The sequence below is a fragment of the Aristolochia californica genome, unplaced genomic scaffold, assembly GCF_029961685.1.
Source record: "Aristolochia californica isolate CCGP_79_NKW_82.1479 unplaced genomic scaffold, dmAriCali1.0.hap1 SCAF_8, whole genome shotgun sequence".
Taxonomy (NCBI): Eukaryota; Viridiplantae; Streptophyta; class Magnoliopsida; order Piperales; family Aristolochiaceae; genus Aristolochia; species Aristolochia californica.
The window spans coordinates 5,091,589-5,110,128 of NW_027182279.1; the positions used below are offsets into that span (position 1 = coordinate 5,091,589).

Consider the following 18,540-nt stretch of genomic DNA (forward strand, 5'->3'; position numbering starts at 1 on the left):
ATTTGATCTTGATGTATCCATTTGGGGGACTAACCCCCCCTTAATGTAACTAACTAAATATATTAAATGATTCACATGAATATTAGTTAATTAAAACTAGTAATATCATATTCACTATATTATTTTTTATTAATAATAACTTACTTTTCAAACTTACTAAAAAATGTTATTATTATAGAAATAATTAAAATTTTAAAATTATATAATTCAATTTAAAATAACTATTATATTATTTTTACTTTATTTTAAAGTAAAGTATTATTGAAATATTAGCTATACTTTTTTTTTTTTTTTTGATTAAGTTACTATTAAAAAAAAAAATGAGGACACATCTTCCTCGGTTTGGTCGAGGGCAGCCCACCCTAGTTGCTCAATCGAGTGGAAGAGGGCTGGCAGATTAACTAAATACCCTTTTCAACAATCTTTGACAGAACCGATTTTACCAATGCATTTGGTAGTTGGTATAAAGAGACTTATCTTACGCACTTTTCAAAAGTCAACTTGCTCATAAACATCCCATTTCACATATCAGCTAAGAGCAAAAACAGATTACAGAATTGGGACACATCTTGAAATGAAACAGGCCAACATAACATCCAAATTAGCTGAAAATTGTTATTAATTTACATAAGAATTACAACCTCTTCTGCATCTCAGACTAGCAAACCACTGCCCTCTCTCCCCCCCCCACTAAAAAATCACACAGGATCAGATCTTGTTTGTTCAGTTACAGTGTCTCCAACACCCTCCCTCTCTTTAACGGCTGAGGGGAAGCAACCATCATCCAGCCCTTCACTCTCCACAGTCACCGGTGGCAACACAAGGGAGCTTGAGCTGACAGGAGTTTCACTTATTAAACTGGTCAAACCGTTCTGTTTCAGATACGTCTCTAGAGGCCGAGTTGCCACTTGAAGGAGGCTCACCATACTCACACGACCTGATCCAGAATTTGCATCTTCCTCTCGATCAGGTTGGCTGTTCAAGTCTATCCCAACTTTACCCAGTTCTGCTCTTTCCAATAGAATCCCGGTCTGAACCGACTCGGAATCATCTCGTCTCGAAGAGCTTTCTTCACCACCTTCTTCCTTAACCCATACCTGCCTTTTATTGGCTGTCTCAGCCTCCCTCTCCATTTGGCGCTTCTTCTTTCGCATCATTAGGGTTTTGAATCGGCGCTTCACTGTCATGCAAACATTGCATGTACACGTCGGTTTGTGTTTTGGGCCCTTGCCACTGGGGGGTTGAATACACACAATGCACATGCAACCAGGACGATGGCGAGGATGTTTTGTTGTAGGCCCTGCCAATGGTGGAGTTGAGTTCCCATCATCTCCCAGAACAGCTGCAGAGGCCAGAGCATCAAGCCCTGAATGTAGTCCCCGATCCTGGGCTGACTTTTGAGTTCCTGCAATTTTCCGCCTTTTAAAATCTGCAAGCATGAGCATGGATATAACAGTTTTTTTTTTTTTTTTGTAATACAATAATAACGGAAACATCTAAAAGCATAATGATACAAAATATTTAAGAGATCATGCAGCTGGCTCAAATTTCAAACTATACAGCTATGAGCTGACATACAGCCTCTTCAAAATCCACTACATATTGCTAGATATACAAAACGTCCCGACATTATGGAGAACCCATGGTGTGTACAACAAAAGATCCATTGAATAAGAGATCATTTAAAGATATATAAGCAACAACATGCAATCCAGATTACGGGAAGAAACTCTGCACTCAAGCAAAGCCAAGTGAACCTAGTTTATGTGATTATCCCCCCCTTTTGCCTTTTTAACTCACCGTATATGAAGTCCCAACCATTACTCCGTCAATCTAGTTCATGTGGTTAGCCCCTAGTTAACTCACTGTAAAAGGAGTCCCAGGCCAATCACCAATTCATTATTATGGTAGGGCTGGGAATGAAATGGGTCCAGGTTCAAAGGGCAATCAAGCAGGGTTTGACCACTGACAAATTTAACTCTGCGTGTTATCATTTAATCAACATCATTGAAGCCTTGTATGAACAATCTGGATGACACCCTTTGTACTATGTTATGGTTGGGTCTGTACATGAAGTGTCCCCCATTTTATTCAACCATTTGCCAGTGCACTTGGTAGTCAACCTTTCTTTACACTTCCTTGCCAAGTATGGCCTTCAGTTTTTCTTGCCCACGAATAAAAAGTAAAACAAAAAAGAAAGAGATTTAGTCATGTCTGTATGAGAATTACTCTTTTAACTTTTCGGTAACAGCTTCAAGATGTTGGTAACAAACAGCACATTTGTTTAAGAAAAGAAGTCTTGTTGTTTCACTGCAGTCTAAAAATTGTCATTGCAGAGAGAACCAAAATTCCTAATAGAGTAGGAAAACTAGTACCGTGGAGGATCCTAATAGACTAGGAAACTAGTAACATGGAGGACCTTACTGCTTATTTATTCCAACGTCATAAGGCCGTCAATAGCATCACCCAAATGGTCAATATACCGGTCAGTGGTGCATACTCCTACAAATACACTAACCCACATGACTAGCACTCAAAAATTTGCCAATGCCTTCTCAGACCCTTCTTCGACTGTGCTATTTTTTATATATAAGGGGCTAACAACTGGAAGAGAAAGCACATTCACTTACCCATATTCATCCTCAAAAGATTTTCCAGCTCTTTTGGACTTATTTCAACAGGTGCAGAACAAGTATTTCTGGAATAACAATGGCAAAAATATGTTAACATGGAGCATTATTACCACAACCAAATTGAAGGACAATGGCATCTTAAGCAATCTAAGCAATTTGTTGAGAAGCATAACAAGAGTAATATTTTTTTAAAGTGGAAAGTACAATCACAGCTGAATCTCAATTCATCTTCACCAAAATCAAAGTTGAATCTGCCAAATATATCGAAAGCAATCCAATCATTAATCTTCACCTTTTTGAGTCCCACATGTTTTCAGCGCATATCCAGTTTGACTGTATTAGTACATCCATAGGCAACCTGCGCCATTTGTAGCAACTATCACACTGAACCCACTGATCCTGTCCCCTGAGAAAAACAAAGCTCACCAGTCCAGCATTCACATACACAAGAGTTCCTTTTCTTCAAATAAGTTCTTATTTTCCTTTTTCCTAGACATAAGGCTCTTGAGCATGACCACTACAAAAAATTAACATTTTCCAAACAATCTTCAGTAGACCTGAAGAAGACCACTGGTAAATGTACAATGAGAAGATACAAGATCCAACAAAATCAGTAATTGCCTATGAAAGAGTAGCTACCTCAAAGAATTCATGGAATTTGAGCACATTCTCCCAACCTTACTTTTACCAAATATGAGCTCATCATAGTAGCAAGCACAAAAGGCCGCAAATTAACTTTACTTTTAGCTTTTGCTATAAAATTCAGCACACCCGTATGTGCCAATATGACCTTGTCTAGAATCAAATTGTAAAATTTCAACATGAATTCTTACCCAGACGCTCGTGCCGTGAAAATAGTCCTCTTCCCAAAAACTGGTGGTTCCTAGATAGAAGAAAGTTACAAGTTTGTGTTAGAAAATATCATTAGACCTAGTTTCACCTAAATTTGATATAGAAGGAAAAAGAAAAAAGAACAAAGAAAAAAAAGAAGACGAGATGTTTCTCACTTCATATTCTTCAAATTCATGGTCATCAATCACAACAACACTAGGTTTCATGCTTGGAGGGGGGCGAAGCAATTCTTGTGCCTCTTCCCATGTGATCTTCAGCTCAAGAGCGTCTTCGGTATCAATAACCAGCCGCTTACTTTTAGACCCAATATTTCGACTCCTCCTCCTGTCAATAATAGGCATTGAAGGTTGAGGGAAGCCCTCGACTGGCCTACCAACATGCTTCTCAGGTTTAAGCCAGCTAATATCTCCTTCAGCTGAATTCAGATGTTCAGATAAAGCATTCAAATGAGGGTCTGCACTTCCCTTCAGTGACTGAAGAAGCCCTGAGTAGCCACTTATAATGGGCAGATTCTCAATAACACCAGAAATGAAAGATTCTTTAGATTGGGCACCATTAGAAACAGCTGCAGAAACTTGAGTATCCTGTTCGTGACATGAAAACAAAAAATTAAGGGAAGATGAATGCACTTAACAAATTTAGAATGTTTTCTGGTAGAGTTGAATCTAGAGATACAATAATTTTTTTCAAATGGTCTTTTTTTGTTGCTGTTGTTGAAATGGATCTAAGGATGCAATGTTATAGATAATATTCTACTCCTACTTTTATGAAAACCCACAAATCGAGAAAAAGAGATTTTTTTTTCGTTCATCTCTCTTCAAGTTCTGTATTATCCACATAAGACCAATATGGGGAAAACATGGACAGACATGCTACATATGTTGGGTCTCCATGCCACTAAGAACGGTTATGGAAATCAGATTTTTTCAATTCTAGCTAATAAATCGATGCTAGCTAGCCAATGAAAAGCAGAATAATTGATAGGTACACTATAGGTACCGAGAGAATAAAAAGCACTCCACCTGCATAGCTATAGAGTTTGATGCCTTCCGAAATCCCATAACAAGTTTTCCTTCTGGTTCTAGTCGGCTGAAAGTTACTGTAGGAAAAAAGAGAAATTAGTATGACTTTTTTTAAAAAAAATCAAAAGGCTCAATTTCAATGCCAAAGATGGTGCTCTACTTCAACTAAAATTTTGGCCCCATTACAAAATCAATATTGTCTAGCTAGTGTGTAGTCTGCAGTATCAACACCCTTGCACCAGCTTCTCATCTTTCTTTTTGTAAAAATCTTAAAAATTTTACAAAACCAGATTCTGCAAGACATGATTCAAAAAACAAAAAAAGATTCTTGCAAGACATGATCTAAAGCCTTAATAAAATAGAAACGTGATACAGATACAAGTCATACAATGTTAAATTCAGGATTTCATCAGGTCATATGAGTTGTCATGGATAGTAGTAACCATCCACAATTTGCCAACAAGAGTTAGGATCTGTGGTAAATAAAACAAGAGTATTAAAGAATGTAACTTACCAGTATCACCAGCTTGTAGCTGCATGGATTGTATGCATGGTGTCACGCCTTCAAGGACGTACATTCTACTATTATTGTTAGGCCAAAATCTGAACTGGAAAACCCAGTCTTTCCCCTTTGCATCTTGGATCTTTAACGGGAGGCCTTCTGGTTGAGAAATTGGAGGGAAGTAAGCCTGTGCATAAATTCATTTGACAAGATCCTTAATGAGATACGGTAGCCTAAAAAGAGTAACTAAAAAAAAAAAAAAATGAACTAGTGTTATCATTACTGTATCAGACCGACTGGTTGAATCAGGTTCTACCAAACCCAGCCACTTGTCTGGATTTGTAAGAAAGAAAACCTAGAGAGGAAAAACCAGCAAACCAATTGGTCCTGGTCAGACTGGTCTCTCCCTCCCCCATCACTTAATCAATCTCATTAATTATGTACTTTCCCTTTTTTTCTTCTTTAATTTCTGTTATTCATGCTTCACACTGTCACCAAAATTTTTAATTTCTACCGGAGGGAAGCAGTGCTCCTGGTCAAGATCCTTACGAATACCATCTAATGTAATCCTCAGTAATGTAGCAGCACTTGCTTCTTTTATAGAGCACTGAACACTGGCTTCATTTAAAAAAAAAAAAAAGAACTTATGAACCACAAAATGGAACTGTCATCTGAAACGAGATTTAATTATGGTACCACTCTTGGAGATCCATATTTTTTCATCTTATGTGCAATACTAAGATTGATTGCCGGAGTGCTGTACTGACTTCTATTAGTGGGAATAATCCCACGTGGGTTAATATCAGTAAATTATATAGTTATTAGGTGGGAAAGAGCCTCTATACTTTAGCTAGTCATTTTTGGATGGATGTAGACTGATCTTTAATATGGTATCAGAGTAGGACCTCTGCCAAGTTGGACCCAGTTCATGCCCCATTAAGTTTGTATCCCAATTGTGTTGTTCATGTCTTAGGCCCGTTATCTATTTCAACAGGCTTGGACATGAAGGGGAGTGTTATGGAAATAATTGCACATGGATCAGTATCAAGAGGAGTCGTGCACTTAATAATTGGAAAAAGGTGCCCTCCTAAACCCAACTTCAAATACTTCATAATGAGTGCAAGTCATACAGAAATATATCATCCATTGAGACATGATTTTAATTGGGAAAGCTTATGGGATTTAATCTCTTTGTTTGTGTGGTGAAAAGTGACAAAGAGGTGTACAGGCTGTTCACAGTGATGAAGCACAGTGAAAAGGACATTCTGTATGGGCATCAATCATAGAAAATCAAATCCGAACCAAGAACTTAAAGCACATAGAAAACTTACTTCAGCACAAGCTTTTGGGAGAACTAATCGACCAATTCTACCCGCATCACTGGCACTCAGAACCTTCTCAAACAATGGCACTATTGTAGAGTTTGAACTAAAAGATAGTTCAAGGAATTACGATAACAATGAAATGAAAACTAGGCAATACTAGTGCATGCTTAATATAAGTACAACTAAAAGAAGAACACAAATAAAAACAAGCCCAATTGTGGATACTCTCCAGATATTTGCTGCAGTTCTTGGTCCGTAATCCTTGGCCAATATCGTGGAAGCAACTGGTTCCTTCCCCTACCTTCCCCTGGTGGCCTGGCAACGCGAATCTGAGAAACCACATCCTTTGAAGTATCTAGACCTGCATTTGGACCTCCCTTTGGGGGCTTTGGCAGAAGATGACGGGACCTCAGCCCTTGTTGAAACGGGGACATTAATTTGCTTATTTCCCTTCCTTCCACTACCAAACTGGGAATAGGGAGAGGAAGGTTTGGATTTGAAGCCCCTAAGGTGATATTTAAACTGGGGTCAGCCAGAGTCTCAGATTCTTTAGCATCATCTCTCCTCACAGCTTGTGAAAGAGCAATGTGCTCCCTTTTGATAGTTCCATGACTATTATTAACTTCAACGGCAGTATTATCATCTATTTTAGTATCCGCAGAGGAAGATTGTTGTTCACACAAATTGCCTGATGTGGTGACTCCACTTGGTTTATCATCTTTGGGGCTTTTATGGGGTAACTTCTGAACCTTGGAAGAAGAGTCCAATGCAGAATCCTGGTATGCATAGCCTGGAAGAACCTGGAGGACAAGTGTCAGATGGGAAGCATGAGATAGTGAAATAATGTTTTTACGTATTCTGCATACATAGAAAAATAAACAGATAAACATTCAATTCAATTGAAATGCATTCCAGAAATACATAAATCAGATCAACCATCTTACAGAAGAATGTTCTGAATTCCTTGAACAGCTAACACACTCCACTCCCCCACTATCTAGTAATTCGATTGAAATCTTGGAAGCAATACAACCACAATGGAGCCGCTGCCATTACATTTTTGGGTAGTGTTAGGCAATAAGTAACTGGGATATTAGGAAATGAAAATTAAAAAATAGTGGACAGGTGATTATAGACTTACTTTACCACAAGAACTGCACTCTCGCCAGCCAGATTCATTGAGGTGAAATGTGTCACAGAAAACTAGTTGCTCAAATGCAGATCTGAAGCCCATATAAAAATTGTCAGAAATTAAAACAAGATTTCTATTTAAGTATTTTATCTCTTATTCTTTTTTTTAATGTTTTATCTCTTATTCTTGAAAGAGACAAAATCTTCTTCTATAAATGGCATGTTCTGTGAAACTGGTTATCTAAGATCATTAATAAAACCAGAGGTCGTAAATGGACAAGGATAAATATGAATGGAGAGAACTGTGACACCGTAGTAGTGATACATGCAAGAAAAAAACAATCTACGGTCAAACAACTAAAATGCAACATGTGGTCATGGTATCAAACCGTTAAGTCAATGGAGAGGAGAGAATCTAATATTTCAAAAGAAAATCATGTAAGAACTGGTTTGAGTGAAATAGGACAATATGAAGGAGAAATGCAGGAGCTAAGCACCAACCCACCTTTCAAAAATAGAAGGTTAGCAAGGGAGAAAGTAGCCCTTGTAAAGGAAAACCCATCTATGTCAGAGTAGATGATAAAGGGTGTCAAAAGTCTGCAAGTATGATTTACAGGGCATTGCAGTTTGGTCCAAAAGTTACAGAATGCATTAGTTAGATGTTAATCAGCTGCCAATTCACAACATAGAGACATGGCAATAAAATATCGTTACAAGCTCACCCTAATCACGCAGGCTAATTATTAAGTCCTACATTCTGTACCTCTTCTTCCATTGGTCATATTTCCATGCACTATGGGCTGAATGAAGTTATAGATGTTCAGGTAAATATTTTAATATCCATTTCAAGTAGCAGTAAATAACTAAGTACAAACAAAGCATGGCCAAATATACAATTAAAGGAAAATTAGGGTGTCCAAATCAAGAACAGGCAGCTAGCAACTACAATAGAAGATATCTTAAAGAAGATACAATTTCCATAATAAAAGATTTCATAAAAATTCCTGTGTGCTAATCAATGCACAACTAGAGGAATATTACAAGATTAAAAACGTAGCAGGAAGACAGATGCAGTATGGAAACCAGAAGAAACACGGTAACCCAGCCCAATCTACACCTAGTCTGCAACTTGAGTGGCATTGACAAGAATCTCCAAGGTTATTCTACTAGTGGAAAGGGTGTTGGATCAATTATCAACTGCTGAAGTAAATATGGACGAAACCAAAAAACTCCAAATCAAAGAGAAACATACCCAATCCGCAAGAACCAGTGTATAAAGCAGTGCTCCACCATTTCTTCCTTACTGTCGTAAAGGTTGCTGTCTTATCATAGCAGTCTGTACCTTGGTGGACAGAACATCAACCAAAAGATCTTTGCATCTTTCAGCAGCTTTGCATAGAATAAAGATACCTTTTTGAAGCTGTAATTGGTGACTTAGCTGATAACAGAGGTATCAAGACATGAGATCTTGCTCAATCTACTTGGCGTCTCTTCATTTGAGAAAACAAATGGCACAAACTTTTTCTAATATGAATGCTACATCCTCTTCATAAGCTATTACAGAGAAGGGATCACTTCCATTGTAATAATCTAATCAGACTCCAATGAAGCTGAAATATAGCTTGTTACAAAAATTCCAAACTCACACTTTCCTAAGGCTTTTGTGAATATATTGCCAAGCTAATCAGCAGACTGAACATATGGCTTAAACATAGCACCACTCGTTATTGCATCTCTAATAAAGAGCCAGTCTAACCCAAGGTGTTTGGTCCTTCCATGAAACACCGAGTTACTCGTAATTAATATAGCTACTCAATTATCACACCACATGGTCATAGCATCCTTAGTTGGAAACCCTAACTCCTGCAAGATGGAACCCACCCACAAAATCTCACTATATGGGCCATTGTCATGTATTCTACTAATGCACTAGAACAAGCGACAGTACTTTCTTCTTACTTTTCCAACTAGTCAAATTACCTCCAATAAATAAACAATACCAAAAGGTAGACTTCACATCTAGCTTGGATCCTACATAATCAACATCTGCAAACCCTTCAATCTGCAAATGACCAAGTATTTCAATATTCTATACACAGCCTCAAAATGAATTTTTCTTAGATGCTCCATGAATTGACTAACTAAACTGACAACAAATGATATGTCAAGCCATGTAATTGTAGCAATAAATGAGTTTGCCCACTAATCTTCCATAAATCATCTTATCCTTGAGCTCGATCGCACTATCATCATGTAGATTATGGTTCACCTACACATGTGTCTGAACAAGTTTCACTCCCAACAATCTATACTCCAACATATTTGTTACATATTTCTTTTGTGTCAAAATGATGCATGCCTTACTTCTTGTTGCCTCAATTCCAAGAGAATACTTGAGGAACGCTAAATCCTTAGTTTTTTTTTTTAATGATAAATCATTAGTTTGAAAATGCTTAGTCACATGTTTTTTCACTTCTTCAATACTCTCCGCATCACTTTATGATAAGACAGTTTCATCTACATACATAATTAATACCACGACTCCAGAAATTCTCATCAAGACAAATAACGAGTGATTACAATAGCTTCTGTAAAATCCCAAGGGCATAACAACTTTACTAAACTTATCAAACAAGGCTTTATTTGAGGCCATAAATAACCTTTATTAAGGCCACACACTTTCCTAGTCTTCCCCTGAGTAACATGCCCAAGAGGTTGCTCCATGTACACCTCTTCTTCCAAATCCCCATACAAAATACATTTTTAATCCAATTGAGACAAAGGCCACTCTTTTGTAACTACAACAGATATTCAAATTCGAACAAAAGTCAATCTTGCTACAGGTGAGGTGGTCTCAAAAACATCTCTGTCATCCGTTTAATATACTCCTTCACCACAAGTCTTGTCTTACACCTCTCTACAAACCCATTCGCATTGTATTTCATGGTATAGACCCAATGACTCCCTGCAATAGCAGCATCTAGAGGAGGATCACATGGGGTCTAGGTGCCTCTATTAAGCAATGCATCCATCTCCATATCCATTGTTTGCTTCCATTCAAGAAATAATAAAGCTTCCTACACTGAAGAAGGAATAGTACCAGAAGACAGGGACAAAGTAAAAGTCTTGAAAGTACCAAAAAACGAATTGAATGACACAATTTGGAGATAGGATGTTGAATACATGTAGGCGCACCTTTACGAATAGCAATAGGAAGGTCTAAACCACTTACCTCAAGAACCATTGCCAAAAGCTAGAGAGGAGGAAGCCTTGCATGACATCTTTGGGGGATTTCTATGTTGGTACACCTGCAATGGTTTCGCCTATGTAAGAATAGGTGTAGCACTAAGAACATCCTCCACTAAAACAGGAGCAATAACATCAACATCTAGTAATACATGAATAGTGGACTCTGCATATTCAAAAGAATAAGGAACATTTTCAAGGAATGGGACATATGTAGATAGATACATATGTTTTTTGTGTGGAAGGACAATAACACTTGTTTCCTTTTTTTGGTATGAGAGTATCCAAGAAACACACATTTGATGAACCTCGGAGGCAATTTGTCATGAGATGGACAAAAGAATTGGACATAGCAGACGGACCCAAAAACACAAGGGCAAAGACAATCAAATTGGCTTTCCCCTTCAACATCTAGTTGATAAGATAGTAAGCTATAAGAGCAGCATTGCCCCAACAAGACTTTGGAACTTGCATTCGGAATGACAAGGCTCCTGCAAACTCTAGCAAATAACAATTATTCCACTCAGTGTTCTCTTTTTTTTTTTGTGGAGTGTACACATTAGAAACTGATGAACAATACCATGAGTTTTACAAAAAAGAGTCAAAATTACGATTCATAGGCTCAAGCCCCTTGTTAGAACGAAAAATGCAAAGAGATGCACCAAATTGACTTCTTTTTCACAATAAAAACTGAGGAATACATCCAATGCTTCTGATTTTTCTCTTAGGAGATACACCCATGTTATCCTACTGAAGTCATCAATAAAAGAGACAAAATATTAACAAAACATACTAGGGACCCGATAAGGAAAGGATTATTTCAAATAAACTAGTACTATTGTAATGCTACGTGATGGAAAGGATGAGCAACAATGCTTCCCAAACTAACACGAATCACACTGAATACGAATCACACAGAATAGATAAGGTCAACAGAAATTTTAGAAACATATGAAGTGACTTGACTAGGAAGGGATATCCTAGCCATAAGTGCTAGTAGAAGGGTAAAACATCTTCATGAAGCACTGAAAAGGATTGCATCAGTGAACCTTCCAAGTGGTAAAGCCCCTCTCTCCCACACCCTAAACCAATTATCCTCCTCGTCTGTAGGTCCTGAAACATATAATAAATAGGAAAACATATTACTAAACAATTTAAAGACTTTGCAATTTGACTGAGACATTACAAGTTAGCCGGAAATTCATAAACAAACAAAATGGCTCCAAAGGCAAGGAAGAAGTAGGTTGAATCTTCCCTATTCCACTAATAGAAGAGATGGAACTAGCAGCAAGGATAACATGTTTAAACATAAAGGATTGATTAAGACTAGTAAAACATTGGAGGAAATACTTAACATGTGAGTGGACACACCAAAAACAATCACCCACGTAGTGGCAAGGGGTGCATAGAAAACAGACTTACCCAAACTAGACATGGTGGTTGCGGTTGTTGCTACAGGATCATTCAACTTTAAAAATATGCTAGATGAGGTCAATTGTGTCATCCTTTATGCTAATTGCTGAAGTTCATCTAGCGCACCAATAATGATTTCGATAGGGTGGCTAGATGAGCTCTCACTACTTCCAGAATACTCGAATTGGCCCAAGCAAGTTTGCCAAACTTATCCCAACACTTATCTAAGAAATGATTACCACAATGGACACATCTTCCATCACTTCTACCATCCCCACGACCTTTATCACAACTAACATTGTCTTTACTTTGTTTCCTATTACTCCCCCCACGTCCTCGAGGGGCCTCTCACCGATTCTGTGTCAACTATTTATTGAAGGCAACAACCTGTCTCCTCGTTATCCTCGCTGCCTTGTGCAATCATGGTTGTATCAGCTCGAACTACTCCACTGAATGCCTTCTTCAGTGGAGGCAAATCATCATCAGCCAATAATTCGGTCTGAATTGCATCGTATTCGGGACCTAATCCATCCAAAAATTTAGCCACATGAATTTGCCCTTCTTGTTTCTGAAATTTTCCTCATCTATACTAAATGGATGGTAGACACTAATTTCATGCAAAATACCTTGCAGCTCATTTAGATAATCAATGGCAGTTTTTTTTCCTCTTTTTAAGTTGAAAAATCTCCTATTGAGCTCATGCACCCACAATAGAATACTTTCCTGATCTGACTCAAGAGAAGTCCATATCTCCTTTTGTTGTCTCAAAATTCACCACTTAATTTCTTAAATTGGGCTCCATGCTATGCACAAGCCAAGTCATAAACCAATTATCCCCTACTTCCTAATCATCATTCATAGGGTTAAGTGGGTCGTCTCGAACATATCGGGCCTTCCTTTTTTGCCTCAAGATACATTCAAGCAAATTTGGACCAACTTAAACAGTTTTTTTTTCCATTTAACCTTTCTATGATGATCTGAATAGTGTCTTCACCATTGTCCCCTACTCCCTAGTTGGAGCAATGACTTATCCTAAATCTGCCATAGATAACCACAACTACCATCCAAACACACACGAACAAAAATTAACAAGTTGCAAATTTTCACAAACACTAATAGAGCACCACGCCTACAAAGATGTGGAGCACAAAATACTTCATAGAGCTGCTCAATAGGCAGCACAAGTCATCAACCCTTAGGTTATAACACAAAGAGAAAAGGAAAAATCTAACCTTGATGTCCAATTAGTTGAAAATTTGAAGATCTACTTTCCTAGAGAGATCGCGGACTCAGGGAAAAGAACCCTCAGTCATTGGATCTCAACGCTCTTATACCATGTTAAATTGAGAGATAAGAAGTAGACAAAGAAGAAAGAAGAGAGAATAGAGAATAGAGAATAGGGGTGCGACAGTTTGCACACGCTCCAATAAGGTATGGGGTTGACCTCTCTTCATTAAACACTCACTTTGGTGAAAACAAAGGAAATAGTACAGAAATGTCTTTTACACTTAAACTCCAATATCTCCCTATATACACTTTAGGGTTTAATGAAAATTGAAATATAAAGCTCCTATACACGTTTGAGCTTAATGCTGACAATCTGACTAGTGTAAGATTACCAAAATACTCTTCTTCACATATTTCAACACACCACAAGACTTGATATGCACACACATGAACAAACCAAGGCAGAACCAATAGCAGCCATCTGTCAAACACCAGAACTAGTTAGAAACAAGTGTCTACTTCCAATGCCGGATTTGATACAAAAGATAAGGAATTGTAAGAGATATAAGAGGATGACATGTGTAGAGAGGGATTATTTCCCAGCATTACAAATTGCAAACACACACAAAAAAAAAAATCCAAGTCGCAAGTAAGATACCACAACCCAAGAACATCATGGGTGTGGCACAAAGAGAAGAAAAAAAAGATCTGTAATGCCCTCACCAATATGGATAAAAAAAGATGAACATAAAAAAATTGGGGAAAAATATGGAAGAACACCCCACACATTAAGAAAAGTGACTGTACTCTTGACATAGAAAGGACACAGAATTAGAATTTTAGACAACTCAATTTTTATTTTTATTTTTTGAGAATAGAACTACTCAATTATCACCCTATTCTTCTTAATACTTAAGTTATAGTTACAGAATGTACCAACTTAACAAGGCCAAAACAAACTAAATCATGACTTGAAAAAAGTAGCCATATACTAAGCATAATAAATAACCTCAACATTTAACTTTGATGGTAACTTCAGAGATAAAGTGGACAGTCAGCGGGTGAGGGTGTCATTTGGGTGTTTAATATTAATTCATTTGGAATAAACTGCTCCCTCTAGTCATCAAAAATCCATGGAAGCAGAGTTGGCCCTCTAGGGGGCTCAAGGTTTACACCAAGAAGCTTTTCTGACCCTCTTCTTGCAGAAGGGAACTCAACAACCATCATCAGTTGAATAACCAAAAGAAAACTCCCCTCACCACTTTTTCAAGATCTGCACAAGATCTCAAGGGTGCTTACCAATCTTTGACCATTTCTTGGACACTCATCCACTTCAGAGCATTAATCACTCCACCGATGGTTCAGAGTGGGAAGATGCTACGTGTTTTTTTTTTGTACCTCTTTCTTCTTATGAAGATCCTTTTATATGTCTTCTATTAATATTAGTCATTTGTCATCATTTCAACCAAAAAGAAAAATGAAACAAACAAAACCATAGAATCAGGTTGCATGGATGCATAATTTGTGTAGAGTTAATTCAATGGTTGGCATGGTTTGAGGTTACTTTACAGCATTTAGTTGCTGAGGATCCTTGATGTTAAGTATTTTATTTTGCTGGATATATTCATTTGTTCAGTTCTTTTATTCCTTTGGAAGACCATCCTCATAGCCAGCATGATGCACATTTTGTATATTTTTTCTTGCCTAAATGCAGTTCTCACCATTTCTCAAAAAACTATAGAGTAGAGGATCTTAAGATTTGAGCACATGTGAGAGAAGATGACTCCCTTGCAATAACCCACAGTTGTATTCTATCTCACTAACCAGCACAATTTCAGCAAGAACTCCTGAAAGACCCAAATTTCTTAAGCTGAGGCAACAGCTTAAAAAAGTTCATTGAACTCAGACGAACTTCTGGAAAGTAATGGACTCCATCAATCGAACTAAAAAGTGGAGCAAATATGGGTGACATCACACAAAAGGGCATCTAATACCAATCATCCCTTCAATGATATACTCCATAACGCAGCAAAAGAAGCTAGAGTCCCAAAATTTAAAAGCAAGAGTTAAGCACTTGGTCTTTTACCACTAAGGATTTTCAGTAGCGAAAACAGATGGGTCAGCATCTATTAATCACAGCCACAACTAAGGAATTTACATCACCAACTCAATATCTGCGACAACTTCTGTTTTTCAAAAGTTGCCTCTTTCACAACTCAAAATTGCAGTAATTGCAGAGGGTCAATATTCTAAGACAAGCTCAAATCTGAAACCACTACAGACTTATAAATTAACCCTGTAGGAAAAATAAATAAACCTCGTGAAACTCAGTAGAACAAGCACAAGATAATCAACACTTGATCCCTAATGTAGGAAACTTCATGGATAATGAAACAGATCTTATGTGAATTCTCAGTTTAGAAAAAGGATTTCCTCGAGATCATGCAACCAAAAAACTATCAGGTCAACAAAGGCCAGCATCATGTTTGACAAATTTGTTGACACATATAGGGCCTCAACAACCTATTGACTCATGATGAAGCAAAAAATCTTAAGAGTTCCTGTATGCAGGAATGGTACCAGTTGAGAATCTCCTGATCCAGTAATCATAAGATTCTCAATTATGAGCAACTGGTTGAAACAGTTTTGAAGCTACAAGTTTCCATTTTACCTCCAAAAATAACGGACCAAGTAGTAGTCCATTGACCCATGACCAATGTCAAGAATGTATCAGGACCAAGAGAGATACACTGTCAGACTTAACCATCTTCTCCTTTATTAATCAAGACAGCCACCTATGACCAAATGGTTCACACAGTGGATTTTAACATGTGCCCACTTGTCTTTCCGTTTTTGGCTCCTCTCAAATGAAGACGGTCGTTACATAGGGAAGCTTTAGGAGCAGCACAAAAGAACAAACATATACAAATCAAAACTGGCTTCCGGTGTTGAATAAAACACAAAGTGACCTAGACATCATAATGTTTCATTGTGATCTTCCTAGCATTACTCCAAAATCAATGGCGAGGTGTCTTGCTTGTTACTTAAAAGGCACATTGTTTTGTTTTCTCTAATATAGTGTCCACAAAGAAGACAAAGAATGTTCTATCTGACACTAGAACATGTGTAGGGTTTTAGATCTCTTATATTTTAATTCCCAAGTTGATAAAGCCAGGAATAGGTAAAAAAGATGGAAGAGTGAGAGATGAAAAACAAAATAATCTTTGAATAAGGAGCAGAAGAACAATAACAAGAAGAAGGGCAAGAAAAACAATAATTGCAACTTCATGAAACTCATAGATATTAAACCCAACGGTCCATAGTCCACATAATCCACCTAAACCAACCTCAAAACCGCAACAAATGATAGAAAGAGAGAAATAAAACAGAAGTGCACGATATAAATTTTGAAAACTGAATTCCTACTTTAGTTTTTTGGTTTCATAAATTTATTTTTAAGTATACCATTAGAAGAAATAAACATACCATAAATAGCATTACACAATGATAATGGCATTGACGACTAAATAAGAGAACCACATGCCAAAATGGAGAAGACCAGCATTTACCGAGAATAGAAAACAAAAGCATAACCGTATCAATTTTCAAAAAGAAAAAAAAAAAAGTATAACCATATCACAACACCAAAATAACTAAAAATCTGCACGAAAGTACAGGGGCTTCTACCCAAAAAACAGCGACATCAAACAACCACCACCAATCAAATCCAGCGATACCAAAACCTCAGAAGAAAAACTAAAACCCGATCCTTGACTAACTCTAGAGTGAAAGCTCAAAAATCCAGTCCAATAGGAAGAGGTGGATAAATAACGTACCCGCACTTATCGCAGAGACAAGCGAATCCACCAGATCGCAGTTCCCACCCTTTCTTCCACTCAGTGACCGCCCTCACTCCACATGAGGGATTCATGCAGACTCTCGCAGCCATTTCCCAGTTCAAACAAAGGGAAACTGCAATTCAAAGCCAACAAATTAGATATAACGGATAACCAATATTCCCCCCCCCCCCCCCCCCCCCCCCCCCCCAAAAGCAAAAGCAAGAATAAATATCACAGTACAGACGAAAAATTGCCTTATTTTCAGGCCAATAAGGCATAATTACCGAAGAATTCAATAGCATTACAGAATCTGAAACCACCCACGAAAACTGAACGAGAAATAATCTAAAAGTGGCTAATTACAAACTTACCACAAGCCGAAAATAAATAGATCGAAAATTTTCCCTCATTAGAAAAACTAAACACATAATTTTTGTTCGACGCTCAGATTTGTAGACAAATCCGTGTCTAAATTTTCTCTGTAAGATGTAGCTCATACCTCAGAAAAAAAAAAAAAAAATCTCCGTAGAGAATTAAAACCCAATAACACCATAACCTTACCACCCAACCCACCCCCAAAAAAGAACTAACAAACTCAACTTTAAAGGAACAAAAAAAAAAAAAAAAAAACAGAATACAATAGTTCCATACCTTCCGTTCACTTGGTGAACGAACCCTTCTTGCTGTTCCACTCATGTCCCCAGCATCGGCACCACCCCATGTCGTTCCGTCAGCCTTTAACCTCGAAAATATCGTCGAATTGGAGAGGAGTCTAATCGGATCCGACACAGAGGCGGGTTCAGCAAACAGAGATCGGCGTAGGAGGAGGAAAGGGGAAAAGAAGAAGAGAGAGAAGCGTGTGCATGCCGAGAGAGAGCGAGCACAAAAATTTGCATGCACGACACTTCAGGACAGGCGGCGAAATTTTTCGCCTATTCTCTGTGTACTTTTTGCCTCAAAACAGTGGGTCTGGTGGGGTGGGGACAGGGACGCCACCGCACTCTCCGGCGCGTCTTAGCGGTCGGCGCTAGTTTGACTTCACGGACACCCCATCCTCAACTATCTGAACCGATAAAGCTAGGCCGTTGGATGCATCGGGAACACGTTTCAAGACTGATTTGACGGCTGCCACTGGGAGGGGTATTTTGGGGACTTCAAGGTCATGTTTGGTATTCGTGTAGTAGGTGGAGTTGCTGACGACGTATATTTATTAACTTTCTCGTCCCCAAAATTTATAAAAATGTGACATAACATATAAGATTAGAACATTACTAATAATAATAATTTATTAATTAATTAATTAAGGATAAATTATTATCAGATAGATAGGGTTCCGTGGATTTACAATCC

At 37.8% G+C, this 18,540-nt stretch overlaps 1 protein-coding gene across 4 annotated transcripts; it reads right to left on the reverse strand.

Annotated features, from left to right (window-relative positions):
• Nucleotides 1-486: 486 nt before the first annotated feature.
• Nucleotides 487-18,189, reverse strand: LOC137938810 (B3 domain-containing protein Os07g0679700-like). 4 transcript variants are annotated; one of them, XM_068783853.1, is made up of 13 exons: nucleotides 17,842-18,189; nucleotides 17,188-17,323; nucleotides 7,476-7,557; nucleotides 7,279-7,380; nucleotides 6,560-7,134; nucleotides 6,341-6,437; nucleotides 5,022-5,196; nucleotides 4,508-4,584; nucleotides 3,641-4,069; nucleotides 3,467-3,516; nucleotides 2,926-3,039; nucleotides 2,631-2,698; nucleotides 487-1,405 (listed from the first exon to the last, which is right to left on the reverse strand). In XM_068783853.1, exons 2-13 carry the CDS (start codon nucleotides 17,298-17,300, stop codon nucleotides 699-701), a joined length of 2,589 nt encoding a protein of 862 aa, XP_068639954.1. In that variant the 5' UTR covers nucleotides 17,301-17,323; nucleotides 17,842-18,189; the 3' UTR covers nucleotides 487-698. The 4 variants fall into 4 exon arrangements, with proteins under 4 accessions (XP_068639954.1, XP_068639953.1, XP_068639955.1 ...); XM_068783852.1 differs by having other exon boundaries at nucleotides 487-1,429; XM_068783854.1 differs by lacking the exons at nucleotides 17,188-17,323; nucleotides 17,842-18,189 and adding an exon at nucleotides 10,698-10,838 and having other exon boundaries at nucleotides 487-1,429.
• Between the last annotated feature and the right edge of the window lie 351 nt (nucleotides 18,190-18,540).